Consider the following 14,968-nt stretch of genomic DNA (forward strand, 5'->3'; position numbering starts at 1 on the left):
AAGACATACAGTGAGCAAGCAAAACCCAAATGCTTGGCACCTTTCTAAGAGTGGAGCACTGTGCATGAGGAGTCCCCAAAGATTATTTGTGCCAACTCAAGAGTGAAATATTGGACACACAGCTGCTCCAAATAGCTCCACTAGTTGCTGTCCTCCTGCAGTCTGTGAGAGTTGGTGAGGCTTTCTAGAATTCCCTTCAGGGGAGCACAATGTGCTGTCCCCTGTTCCTCCCACTCTGCTGCCTGAGGTAGCAAGGAGTGATGCTGCCAATCAGAGTAGATAATCTTGGGCTAGCCATAGAATGATTATCTAAGGGGCTCAGCACACTGCCACTAAGAGGCAGTGCCGCTCCACCCCTGGAAGGCCTGGGTTGGGAACATGGCAACCACACACCATGCCCCCAGCCTGGCAGCGGCTTCTTTCACCAGCTACATTCTGTGCCAAACATGTGGCATGACGGTGCCTGACATGTGATTGGTCGGGCGGCATGACACTGGCGTGAGGGCGGGTGGTGGGTCATCATCACTCTGCCCTCAGGCTGACATATTTTGCCAGTCTGTTGAGGGCCTAACTCATATACAGTTAGGTTCCTCTGGCTCTAAGCAATATGTTGCAATGAGATTACAGGGAAAACATTTACCGGTAGTTTTCTTGTGTAAAATCAAAGGCTTTCATGGCCAGCATCCATAGCTTTTGGGTTTTTCGGGCTATGTGTGGCCACATTCTGGGAGCATTTATTCCTGATGTTTCCTGATGTTTTGACTCCATCTGTGGCTGGCATCTTCAAAGGTGGGGTTTTCTTGCTTTTTGCTACCCATTTTGTCATAAACAAGGCTGATACTTTCCCTGCCCTTTTTGTTTTGTTTTGTTTCTACACCCCAATCCTATTTTTTGGTTGTTTGTGCCTTCAAGTTGTTTCTGACTTATGACAACCCTAAGGCAGTTCTACACAGGGTCAGTACTATGGACCACAATCAACAGACACCTCACTGTCATTCCCTAGAAATTACTAGCACTGTATTGATCCTCTAAATATGCTGTCAGACAACATTCTACGTGAAATGAACAGCTAGTCTGCTTGTGAGTCTTTTCTGGCAATTCAGAAGGTATATCTGGCATACGGCAGTTTGAGGCTGCTTTGACTGCCTTGGCTTAATACTAGAGAATTCTGGCAACAACGTTTTTGTGAGACATTTAACCTTCTCTGCCAGATAACTTTGGTGTAACAATAAACTACAACTCCCAGCATTCTCTAGCACTGAGCCAGGGCACTTAAAGTGGTCTCAAACTGGATTATTTCTGCAGTGTATTTTGGACCTCAGTCTCCAGAAGCCCTGAAAGATGGTTTCTAGGGATGTACTTTCCATCTGCTACTCACTCTTCTCTTATACTTAGCCTTCAGCTGCTGTTGTGTGTGTGACACCTAGTGGCTACTACTGGTACAGAAACAGTTGTATGTTATATACTAGATTTAGAACACTATCCTGAGTCTTGTGTTGCTGGACATGTTAAGAAGGAAGGCGAAAATGTCAAAGTTATTTTCCCTTAGGATCCATTCCTAACAATTTTAATGTAAGCCTGGTGTATTTGGACCCACTTTCTCAGAGGCATTAATGAAATACATTTCACTCTGATCCCATCCCCTCAACTGTGCATTCTATACCTAAGGCTTGAATACTGTACTCCACTGCTGTATCTGGAGAAGCATAAAATCATATAGAGATGGATGGGATCCCAAGGGCCATTTAGTTCAAACACTTGCCAGTGCAGGAGCTACAGTGCCTTTATAAATATCAGTAACACTCTGCCTTACAGGAACGAAACTCACACTGGCAATGCCAGTCTCTGACTACTACTTCAAAATCTGATTACTTTAACATTATAAACAGGTGTTAAGAATATGAGAAAGGATATTTAGATTGTTTTCAGCAGCTAGTCTCAAAATGCTTTCCCATTCAAACAATGGCGATTTCCCAAAGAGGTCAAACGTGGGTAGTGATGGTGAGAAATTATGGTCCCAAACTCCTAAAAACTCTCCAAATCCCATGTGTATGTTTAAACTGAAAAAAAGATGGCCACCTTTTGTGTTTCTTTTTCCCATTAGTGAGTGTACTGACTACAGCAGACAAATTACATCCCATAGGTTGGATCCAGAGAAAGCTAGTCACATTTTAATTTCATTTGTTTGCTTAATTGCAATGGGACACAAGTTTAACTAACTTCCTCTAGACCTGATCCTTTATTTTGATTTGAAAAATTGAATAGAACATAATATATCTGAATAAAATAAATAAATTATTAAATTGCTTCTTTGTTTTGTTTTACCTATATTAATATGTACTTTCCGTTCCAATTAACAAGCCAGAGAGGAGAAGCTTTAAAGGCACTGGAACCAAAATATCATACAAAACTAAACACACCAATATAGAAAATGCAAAGGCAGAAACTGACAAAACGTTAATCCTTAAAAATAATCAGCATACATTAGAGACAGATCATTCTTGTTCCAAGCACAGCACAAGTCTGAACATGGATTGCATATGAAAAAGACACTATCACATTTTGAGTTTTCTATCAAAGGATTCAGCTGGTAAATCATTATTACAACCCTTGGGAATGTTTAAGAGTTTACTGAACCAGTAAACTAGAAATAAGACTATGTGCTGAAGAAAACGGCCTTCAGAGCTGCCCATCTGATAATTATTTTAGGTGGCAGTTGAAACTAATGTAAATGTTGCCTGTGTACATGATTTGCTTGCCTTGCAGAAGTGGTTTCAAATCTTTACCTGTTCATGAATTGTGCTAGGCCAAATACTGTTTATGTTTCAGTATAAACTATGGAGTTAATCCCACCCCCCAAAAAAGAGACTTACCCCTGGCAGGATAGAGTCACTTACACTGGATGCAGTCAGGTATTATCTCATGGAAAATGCCACCGATGCTGCCGGGTGACTGCATCCCGGCTAAATCCTGGTTCCTAGTCACACTCAGCTAGCCAATTTGCAAAGTCCAAACCCCTGATTCCAATGCAGACTGTCCTCATGATACAAGGTCAGTTCTGTACTGAATCTGCCCTTTCCCTCCCTTAAACCAGCTTAAAATAACTTCTCTTTTGCTCTAAATTTTGCAGGAAAAGCCAGAGAACTCCACAGCAACATTAGATGGCTGTTTACACATGTGTCCCGCTGTGGTAGCTCCTGTTGCTAGTGCCACTGGTTCAAGTTGCTCCCTCTAAGGTCACAATGTGGTGCCTAGCTATGCTGTGGCACAGCGGGGACATATATGTAGACAGCCACCTGGCATCACTATGGACTATGAATCTGGGTGAATCTGGGGCAGCTCTGGGGCCAGAATGTTCTGGGAACAGCCCAGAGAATTCTGGCCAGTATAGATATGCCCTCAGACAATTAAACGGGTATATTTTAAAAGATGGTTAGATAGACTAATGTTTAAAGCAGCATATATAATGTCAATCCTCACCTGCTCATTCAAAATGAAGTTTTCTTGAATTGTTTCCCCTGGCCTCACTTTAGCAATATCATAGTTAACTGTGAAGAGAAGGTCATCTTTGGTGACCACATCTTGATCATAAAGCTTCAATTCCAGCACATTCTAAGTCCAAAGAAGAATAGTGTGAGAGAGAAATACACACACACACACACACATTCCATTTCACAAATATATTATCTGTGGACAAGCCTAGCAGGGGAAAAAACCATTCACTAGGCCAAGCTCTCCAACAGGTTCTCATCATATGTCTAATTCATACCGTCCAACATTTTGTAAATGACAACTGGGATCTATGTGGCTAAACAACATCAGAGTGTGTGGTCAGGCAACAAGAGAACAAAGTTATTAATAAAGAAGTACAGTCACAACTACTATTTTAATCCGAGAAATCCTGGAATTTATATACAAGTATACTTCAGTTAACAAAGTAGATGTGTTTCTGAGTATTTATTCTTTAAAAGAGTATTTGCTACCAGAGACAGAAATAACATGGAAAGAATAGGGAATAGGTTACTACTCAATGAAAGAAAGAAAGAAAGAAAGAAAGAAAGAAAGAAAGAAAGAAAGATTCAGCCTGAGCAGAATTCAAAACTAAACAATATGCCCATATGAAATGAAACAACCAGGTCAAGTAAACCTTGCATAACTAAACATCTTGAACATTCTAGAGACCACCTAAAGGTTTCCTCCAAAGTGTATCCAGGGGTGATGTTTTCTTTCATCAAGCTCTTCTTTTCTTATAGTTTCCATTTTGGTGGCCAAACTTACAGATCTGTTTTGTTTTGTTTTAATCTGGGGGGAACTGGTGATGCTGGCTTATCTGTTGTTCCTTTTCTCCCCCCTCTGTTTTGCTGTTCATAAATGCTCAGTAAGGTATTCTGGAGGCCGGTGCTCTTTACCTTGCCTCTTGTACAGTACAGTATTATAGCTACAATAGTATCGGCTAGAGAAGAGTCCTACTTTTCCCAGTTCTACTATTATTGTATTTTTTTAATTACAAGTCCTAATGACCATATTGACTGAGAGTTTCTTGGCATTATAGTACAAAAAGTATTTGTTCCCAAGGTCTGAATGTGACCTTTCAGTATGCTGGTGTTTGCTTTAACAGGCCTTGCTTTTTCTACACACCTCAAATCCTAAAACTGTCCTCTAAACTGAAACCTATATTAAAGGAAATATTCATTATAGTTCTTCAGTACAGCAACAATACAGTCTGTCTACCTTGCTCTGAGATTGGATAACAAAATGGAAGCTTTCATTCCAGACAGGATTGGGAGTATTTGAGATGGTTTTAGTCACAACTTGCTTGTTTGAAGCTGATGGTAGCCAAAGGCTCACATAACAATCAGAAGATGACACTAGAACAAAACAGAAATCAACTTTAATATGCATGTTGAGCTTTTAAACACACTAGGGATGAGCAATAATTTTGTTTCAGTTCATTTCTGAGAAGAATTTACCAATATTCCATATTTTTCATATTCAGGATTGAGATTTTAACATTTTAAATATAGAAGAAATGGAAACTGAATGATTTTCTGATCTCTATAACTAGCTTTTATCTGAGTCAGCTCCTTTTTTGAACTTTAATAGAAGCGGTTAGCTCCTTTTTTATGTTTAATGTTATCTTTTTTATTATTAATATTTTATAGGCTTCTCTGAGGAGAGAAAAATACATATTTCTTAATCTTCTACCCAACACTTCTCCAGGCTTTCAACAAACAAAACCTTAAAAAGAGATATAAATCAAAATCACAGATTATTGAACACTTTTTGACTTCATTCTCCAAAAATGGGGTTTTGAGGTAGAAAAGAAAATCTCCAGGGAAAATGAGCAAGGAAGGTGACAACTCACACAGGTCTCTTGAACATATGTGTTGAGCCTGGATGACCTTCACAGAGAGTGGGTAACATGGAAAGGTTCCAGCCTGAAGACAAAACAAACAAACAAACAATGTAACTTGAATAGTGAATATCAATGCTTTTGCTAACTGTCATCAAGTTGATGTCAACTTATGTTGACCATATGAATAAGAGATCTCCAAGTCACACTGTGATCAACAGCCCTGCCAGGTCTTGCAAACTTAGGGCTGTGGCTTTCTTGACTGAGTCTATGCACAATGTGATCTTCCTCTTTTTCTACAGTCCTCTATCTTGCCACACATTGTCTTTTCTAGTGAGTCTTATCTTTTCATGGTGTGTCCAAAGTGCAAGTTCAGTCATTTGGGATTCTAGGGAGAGTTCAGGTTTGATTTTTCTCTAGGACCCATTTATTTTAGTCTTTTTGGCTGTCCACCTAGAACTCTTCTCCAGCATTACGTTTCAAATGAGTTGCTTCTTTTCCTGTTAGCTCTCTTCACTGTCCAGTTTTCACATCCCATACATAGAAACTGGAAATACAATGGAATGTATAATCCTGACTTTGGTATTCAATGTCACCACACTTCATTTAAATTGCCCTTTGATTTCTTGGATCTTTTGGAAGAGGTCTCTTGTTGCTCCTTTTTTGTTATGGTCTTCTATTTCTCTTCATTGATTGCTTTAGTAGTTCTATTTGTTCCTGCGAACAAGTCATTGAACAGTTGTGTTCAGGGTTCTGGCCCTATTTCTGTCGCCTTTTACTTTTGCTTCTTGTTTGTCCTTATCTGCTTGAAGAGTTTTGTCTGTTGCCCAGTGAGGCTTTTCTTTCTTTTTGGCTGCAGAGAGTGTCTTTTTGGTTTCTTCTCTTATAATGTCCCAGGTTTCAATCCAGAGTTCTCCTCGCTCCTGGTCAATTAGGCTTGATCCTACAAACCTATTTTTTACATTATCTTTTAATTCTATAGGGATGATCTTTAGGTGGTATTTTGGGAAATTGATTGATTTGGTGTTCTTATTTAGCTTTGCTCTAATGTTTGACCTTGGCAGTTCATGGTTTATACCACAATCTGCTCTTGATCTTATTTTTGCAGAGAGAATGGAGCTTTTCCATCTTCTGCTTCCAATTACCATATGTAGGCTGTCTGATTTCTATATTGCCCATCAGGTGATGTCCATGTATACTTTCCTGCTTCATTTACTGATCCTAGGCCAAATTTTTCTGGAACATTGGTTCTGCTCTGTCTTCTACTTTTGTCTTCCAGTTACTGCGATTACCAACATGTGCTGTTTTGGATGTGTGATCAATTTCCTCCTAGAATCCAGCATAGACATTTTCAGTTTGTTCCTCTTGTGCCTCTGTTTTTGAACCATAAACCTAGATTATGGATATACTGATGGGCTTTCCCCAAAGTCTTATTGATATTATTTGGTCAGACTTTGCATTATGTTCCTAGTGCTGTTGTTGTTGTTGTTGTTGTTGTTGTTGTTATTAACATTTATTTATAGAGCGCTGTAAAATGTACACAGTGCTTTACATAATAGGAATCAAAATTCAATAAAATAACAGTAGATGATTTTAAAAAACCTGCCTCATGGCGTACAATCTAAAACATCAATGTACAAAATTAAAACATCTCTAAAATAATATAACAAGTATACAGAGAGCCTGCACCGTACAAGGGCTCATTATAGATGACTGTCAGCTTAAGCTGAAGCTGCCCGGCAATAGAAACAATGGTGTGTGCACTCGCAGCGAGCCCAACCCTATTTCTATCCAATGGGGCTTGAGCATATGCACTTTTTGCTTTACGCGGGGGGGGGGGGTCCAGAACGATCCCCCACGTAAAGCGAGGGCCAACTTACAATGAACACATGAGCATCACAACAGTACAAGCAGTACTGTGTCTGCTTTTGCTAAATCTATCATCACTATTAATGCCACCCCATTTCCTCTTAGATGTCATTTCCTGAATAAAACACCGTGTAGTTATCTGACTCAAAACATCCCACTCCTGTCCAATTTAGTTCACTCACCTCAAGTACTGCAGTGTTTATATCTTCCAGATACCATGTTTTTACAATATGTGTCATGCAGCTCCAGACTTTCATTTCACCTCTGAGAAAGTCAGCACCTGAATACCTTTTAGACTGAGTCCAGTTGAGTCATTCACCACACTGCTACTTGTCTTCTCTGCTCTTCCCCAGTACCATGTTCAGCCTTCTGACCTGGGATAGGCACTATCTCTTGTTTCATTTTGGACTCTCTCATTTTAGGGTTTTCATGGTAAAAGGATTCAGGAATAGTTTGCCATTGTCTTCTGCACAGTACTAACTAGTGTTAGCTATGGTGGCCACTGCTATGTGGGTTACAGACGTGCCATAAAGTATGCGCTCCCGCAGTACTAGGGTTAGGAAGGGCCGTATTAGGGTTAGGAAGGGTCTACCTTCCTCGGCCCTTCTTCCTAGTACGGGCGGAGCACGTCCTTAATGGCAGCGCCCATCCACATGGGTGCCGCCATTTTGACATCTTGGACGCATAGCATCCAGACGGTCGCGCAGCGGAGGTGATTCTGGAGGCGCGCGCTTCGCCCCTTGCGGTGCCACTTCGCGTTTTGAAAAGGAGCGCCATTTTGGCGCTGCGGCAGGAGAGCCTCGCGGTCTGGCCGCTGGGGCTCCCTTCGCAGTGAATGGCGCAGCGGGAAAACGGCTGCTTGAGGGCAGTCTGTAACCCGCCATTGTCTCTGAGAGATCCTCCACCAGTGTCACCATGTCTACTACTGCTGTTGTTCAGCAGCTGTTTGACACATTTAGTGGGTCTAACTACTAGCAGTACAGCTGCTATAATTGTAGCCTCTTGCCTCACAGGAGCACACAATCCCATCCCCATAGAACAGTAGCGCCATGGCAGGGAATATCAATGATTGTTGTTGTTGTTGTTGTTGTTGTTCTGTGCCTTCAAGTCATTTCTGACGTATATGGCAAACCTGTCACTGGGTTTTCTGAGGCTGAAAGTGTGCGACATACCCAAGGTCACCCAGAGTCATCGTCCAATGCTCAAACCACTCCAATTCTGAACCATCAATGCTTGGAATTCTTATTTTTATATATATACGGTGTTGAACTTTCCTACCTAGTTCTCTAAACTAGAACTGGGGAAAGTTACTTTTTGGGATTATAGGATTCAAATCTCTAGTTAGCTGGGAGGGGAGTTAGTCTAGAAATATAGAACTAACATCCCCTTCCCCTTACGCCTGTCCTGAAACACTTATACTTTTTAAATATCAGGAGGTTGCCCCCTGTAGCCATTTGTTATTGTTGTTAATGGTAAAACAATTCACATTCTATTCGATGCTGAATTTCCCCGGGGCAAAAGTGTTCCCTGTCTAAAGCTGATGTCATCCCCTTAATCCCTCTTGTAATTTTATATCATACTTCTCCTTCAAGCTATAATTTTTCTGTCATTCCAAATACATTTCTAATTTTTGGCTAGGAAGCATGTTTTTTGACTACAGCTAGCTATTTTATACCTAACATGGGATTCTAGGAAACTGAAGCTTTCTTTATATTTTATGTTTTTAAAATATTGTTTGGGGATTTTTGAAGTATGATTACAAAGAAAAGAAACCAAAGAGAGAGAAAAGAAAATACCCTGCCTGAAGACTCGGGAGTCATGGCAGTTCACAACTAGATTTAAAAAACAGATATCAAACATAACTGAATTAAAAACAATATAAATAGGCATCACTAAGAAAGTAAAGTACTTGCCGTTAATTTATGAGCAGCCAGTCAATTATCCCAGGGGTGCCCCAATTAAAAATGTACAAACTGTTTCTTTCAAACCCTGCTGCAGTTTCTGATAAGTGCTGGACAAGGTCAGCTCTACCATTAGGCCGATCAAGACAACTGCAGAACTAAGAAATTAGTTACAGGCAGAGGAATGTGTCACATTTCTTGGTTACTACAATGGCATAACAAAATTACATTTGGAAACCACAGTGACAAGCAAGAATAGGATTATTTGATCCTTGCCACAAATAATTCTATTCACTTTTCAAATTGCTTTTAATGGAGATAATTTCTTTTCCTGAAAATTTTCAGAGGCTCATATATTCAAGGCATAGGTCAACCTCCTTGAGGAAGTAAAGGATTCCTAGCAAAAACACTGTTGCAGCACACTTTCCTCTACAATATATATTCCACACAATATATGATCCTTTCCTTTCAGTGCAAACAAGGCTTCCCTTACAATTAAGTAGTTAATATTACTGTATTATTCTTTTATTATTATTTTAAAAGTTTCTGTGCCACCTTTCGAGGCCAAGCCTTCCTAAGGTAGTTCACCAAATAAAAAGCCAAAACAATAAAATATAAGATGAAATTAATTAAAACAATGTAAATAATTTTAGCAGACCCAGAATGTTGTACTGGTTTGAGTGTTGGATGACTCTGGAGACCAGGTTTCAATTCCCAGCTTGGCCATGAAACCCACTGGGTGACCTTGGGCAAGTCACAGTCTCTCGGCCTCAGGGGAAAGCAATCGCAAACCTTCTCTAAACAAAGCTTGCCAAGGAAACCCCATGATAGGTTCACTATAAGTCAGAAAAGACTTGAAGGAACACAACAACAACAACAACAACAACAGATTGTAATCAGATTATTTTTTTAAAAAAAAATTAAACCACAAATTCCAAGATGCCATGGGAAATATGGAAACAATGGAACACAGCAGTTGAAGTGGAATAAATTGATCACACAAAGATTTTCCCCAAAGTACATATGTCCTGGTCTTGGAATTTACAGTAAAACAGATAAACAAACAATAGATTGACTCCTATTGTTTCTCCCTACTATAGTAGACCAATTGACTCAGTTAGACTTACCTATGTGTTTACTCACCATTCAACAATTTATTCAATATTTCTATTCTACTAGTGATTTATCAATAAGATTCCAGCTAATGTATCCCTGAATATTTATAGGTAACCACAAGACCCCCAAAACACTGATGAAATTGCTTACAACGTAGCCATCACTTTTACTTTTTATTTCTTACTTGGTTAAATCAATGAGAAATAGCTTATTTATCTTACCATTTGAGTGGCCATTGCATGAAAGACAGGCAATAAAGAAAGGAGCTGTTTCAATGTGTTAAAATAAGCGTTCTGCTCTGTCAGTTGTCCGGCATGAATCTAGCTTGTTTCTTTTCCAGAAAAAATATGACTGGTGCCAACAAGTTTGTGTGATATATACACGACAGTCTGAGCTCCACCTTCTGTGTGACTCTTCAGAGTGAAAAGTGTCATTCCATTTTTCCTATGATCCATCCATTAATGGGTACTTAGTTTATCTTAGCTGTTCCCAAAACACAGACAAAATATAGATTATAGAACAGATCTGCACATGCACCAAAATGTGGCAAAAAAGTTGCCCGAAAGTGGCTTGGAGGGACCATACCATTTTGGAAGCAAGAGTGTGTTTCACATTCTTGAATCCCTACTGTATTTTAAAAAAAAAAACCCTCACCAGAAAACATAATCAGCAAATGCTGGTACATCCCTGGTAGAGCTTTCTACTTATACAGACATTTTCTTCTAGATTTTTTAAATCTTAAAAATGTGAGCTTTTGCCTGTGGGCTGAAGTGATCCAGGATAGTGGGAGCTTATTACCTCTGCTGCACATATAGAGCCAGCCTTTGTTTCCACTTAACATACCCGACAGGGTACTAGAGTGAAATCGGGAGAAGGCTCCTCTCCTTTTAATGGTTGTATAGAAGAAAGAATTTCAGTGGGTGCTGCTTGTTACCTGGTTGCTTGAGAAGCAATACCTGCTGAAATTCCCTCTTCTATATAACCTTGAAAGATACAGGAGACCGCTCCAGTTTTCCATCTGGCAGCCCCATGATACCAAACACACCGCGAGAAGAAGCATCACTATGTGTGCTGTCAGCTATGGCTAAAATTTTGGGTTTCTGATTATGAAAGGGTAAAAGGGAAGGAGCCAAGATAAAAAAAAAACATATTGGCATGGGCTGGCCCTAAAATATTTAGCTGTAAAGAAAGTTTCTCACTGCCAGGCTCAGGGGAGTGTACAATAGCCCTGTTGTATGCCTTCAAGCTAGGTTGACCATATTTCTTTGAGACAAAAATGAGACATTGGGATGTCAAAAATGGGAGAAGATCACAGGAATATGTAATATTCTATGTTAATGAAAAAGTAAGACAGTAACATAAAAGACAATAACATACGTTTTATTACATGGACATATTGAGCTCACAATTATTCTTCAGTGACAGAATTCATGCAAAAATTTAGGTAGACAAAGAGTGAGACTGAATTTCTCCGTGATCATACCATGAATATGGTAATCTTACACAGCAAATTTTGGTCTTTCAACACCTTATCATAAAACCTTTCACATGTCACAACACAATTTTGTGGTTTATATGGGAGGAGGGGGTGACAACCACAATTTCAACCAGGCATCTTCAAACTATTTTCACAACACAAGGCATTTTTCTTGAAAATGAGACAAAATTGGCATTTATATTAAAACAGAGGAATGGTCTGGAAATATCAAAAAAATGATACTGTCCCATTCAAAATGGTACTTATGATCAGCCTAGTTCAAATTATTTCTGACTTTTAGTAACCCTAAGAGATCTTTTAATGACCATAGGCGATCTTACAGGGGTTTCTTAATAAGATTTGTTTGGGGAGGGGTTGCTTTCTGAGGCTGAAAGAGTGTGAGTTGCTCAAGGTAACCTAGTGGGTTTCCATGGCTAGGTAGGGATTTGAACCCTGGTCTCCAGGTCCTAGTCCAACATCCAAACCGCTACACCATGCTGGCTGCCCACTCCATCCATATTCACAGAATAATACTGACATATATCCTGATGCCCATTTCATATGACTTTTTCTCTCTGAAGTTAATAATCACTTCAAGGCTTTGGTCTGAAGAAATGGAGACAAGACATGTAACAAATCCAATTAATACAAGTAACAAATAACACTGCATTATGAACAACGTTTTTTATATATACATAACATGATGTTAGGAAAATTGTGCTTATTTATCAGATACATCCTCTACTTTAGATCCCCCAAAAGGAGCGTAAATCATTCAATTAAATGAGGGAAAATATTGCAGTTTTAAAACATTACAGGGATTATTTAAAGAAAGCAACTTTTAAAAGCAATTAATAATTAACCATGAAGGTGGGAGCAAAAACAGTGGAAGGAGAGAAAAACCTGGTCACCCACCTTCTTACAGTCACCTAAGATATAGGAGTGGACAGCATAGCACTACACTGATACCAATCTCAAAAGGATAAAGATAAGCAACATGACTCCTTTTGAACTGTATATGTTTACAAATATGATAGGAATGATGGGATATGGATTAACAATTTATCCTGGACACATTGTTCGCCCAAGTTCCAGCAATGAACATTGTGGCCAAATGGCATTTCTCCAATTTAACCAAGATAATTTTTAACATGTAATTATGTTCATAGTTCAAAGGGAAGCAAAAAGTAAAAGATTAAACATTTATATCATATTTAAAAAAACAGAGGTAGGTGGTGTACATACAAAAATAACAATGCTTTGGGGATGCCGTTTCTACCATTGCTTCAAGTTCAAGGGATGCATTTAAAGTATAAATAAAGATTAATATAAATAAAGATTAATTCTTCATTTATTTACAAAACACACAGTTCTTTTGCTGGCCAACATCCCCACTCTTGTTTTAATAATGATGTGCTAGAGTCTTTTGAAAGATTTCATGCAATTAAAAAATGACAGTAACTTCACCAAATGCAGCTTGAATCAGGTTTTCCAACCATAATTTGTGTAATTACAAAATAATTTTATATCATTACAAAATGCTTGACAGCAGGGACAAATCAGTAACAAGAACATGAAATGTGACAGGTACACGTGTGTGCTTGATGTAAAAAGTTCTAGAAGTCTTGGGTTGGTAAATATTACAAAATGCAAAGACCTCTTCTGCTAAAAATCAAAGTAGGGCGTAAATACATTGCTCTCCTTTCCTTCCATACATGACAGTCTGCTCAAGAGTTTTTAAGAGAAACATGTCTCTAAATATAATATACTGTCAAGAAGTCTACATGCTGAAGCACATTAACAACTTGCTACTTTAAGTGCATCCCTTGAAGCAATGGCAGGATTTTTTAGACATTAAATTGAAGCATATTTCCCCATTCCACATAAAGGACACAATGTGTGTGGAGGGTATGTTTAACTCCCTCCTTCTGCAGTTTGTGCAGAGGCAGGGTTCATATATATGCCAGCATAGCCAATAGCAAAAGCAGGTAAACAAAAAAGCTAACACAAATAAAAACAAAAGCAGACGGCTTAGCATTTGCACCAATGGAAGGTGTAGGATTTCTTTTATTTTTGCTTTTAGGATCAAATGGGGATCCCCTTCCATGCACTGTATTCCTAATTTGGATCTCAGCTCCCACACTTGGTTTGGATTTTTTCATAAACCAACAATGCTTCAAATGCTCTCAAGTAATCTGTAGTCTGTAACCCAAAGCATATCTATTCAGAAACAAATCCACTTGAGTTTAGTGGCATTTATTCTTAAGTAGATTCTATGTACAGAATTGCATTCTGTACACAGAATGTGGCTTCATTCTTGGCCAAAGCACAGCTTCAAGTGTCATTCTATCTCCCATCAGCATCCATTTTAATACAGGCATCCTCCTCTTTTCATTCTTGAGGGGAGCCCTTGAGGTCTCTTTCAACGCTATGATTGTGTGATTCTGTAACAGCTCGTTTTTGGATGGCCTGCTGTTTCAACAAATATATATTATAGCTATATTAGTCACCAATGTATTATTTATTAATTTATTATATTTATTAAAATTTTATTATTAATGTAAATACTAAATAAAATCTTTTAAATACTGTCACACATCATATAAATCATGTCTCTTAGATTAAAACACAGAGGAATTTACTTTTACCATTGATAATTTGTACAGTACTTTGAGGACTTCTCTATTTATCACTGTCATTTGTTTCCTAATAGTTGTTTCCAAGACTGTTTATTGATAAATTAATTGCATAGTATTTCAACACAGATGTCAACCTCCACACCATTTATTCTATTATTTTTTTATCACAACATGAGAGAGAAAGGTTTCTCTTAGGTTCAGCCAATAATTCCCCATTCACAGCCTTCCATCTAGCATTTCACTCACTAGGGAGATTATCACACCAAAGGCAAGTGTCCTGTGTTAATTGTGCAATGGGGGGGGGGGAGAGATTTTCACACACACCCCCACACTTTTTCCATTCTTCTCCCATTCATAAACAGTAATGGACCCATCATTGGGTATTAATGAAAACTCCCATTACTAGGAGAAAATGGGATAAGCACGTGGCGGTGTGATAATCTTCCCCCCGATCACATGATTAACATGGTTTAACAACAGGAGGACACTTGCCTCCTCTGTGTGATAATCTCCTAGAGGTCTCAATAGAGTGTAGGCATACTTCAGTTAAGAAATCATCTGACACAGAAGCTTCTTTTTATTCCTTGTCCTCTGTCTTGCTGGATGTTTCTTA

At 38.8% G+C, this 14,968-nt stretch overlaps 1 protein-coding gene across 1 annotated transcript in view; it reads right to left on the bottom strand.

Annotated features, from left to right (window-relative positions):
* LOC121926791 (cytosolic phospholipase A2 delta-like) overlaps positions 1-6,501 on the bottom strand; it is a 39,196-nt gene extending 32,695 nt beyond the window's left edge. The window contains exons 1-4 of the mRNA XM_042460078.1: positions 6,133-6,501; positions 5,366-5,438; positions 4,732-4,868; positions 3,481-3,612 (exon numbers count right to left, since the gene is read on the bottom strand). Coding sequence (XP_042316012.1) covers positions 3,481-3,612; positions 4,732-4,868; positions 5,366-5,438; positions 6,133-6,501 — 711 coding nt within the window. The remainder of the gene's footprint in view (positions 1-3,480; positions 3,613-4,731; positions 4,869-5,365; positions 5,439-6,132) is intronic.
* Between the last annotated feature and the right edge of the window lie 8,467 nt (positions 6,502-14,968).

The sequence above is a fragment of the Sceloporus undulatus genome, chromosome 1, assembly GCF_019175285.1.
Source record: "Sceloporus undulatus isolate JIND9_A2432 ecotype Alabama chromosome 1, SceUnd_v1.1, whole genome shotgun sequence".
In the NCBI taxonomy this organism is placed as follows: domain Eukaryota; kingdom Metazoa; phylum Chordata; class Lepidosauria; order Squamata; family Phrynosomatidae; genus Sceloporus; species Sceloporus undulatus.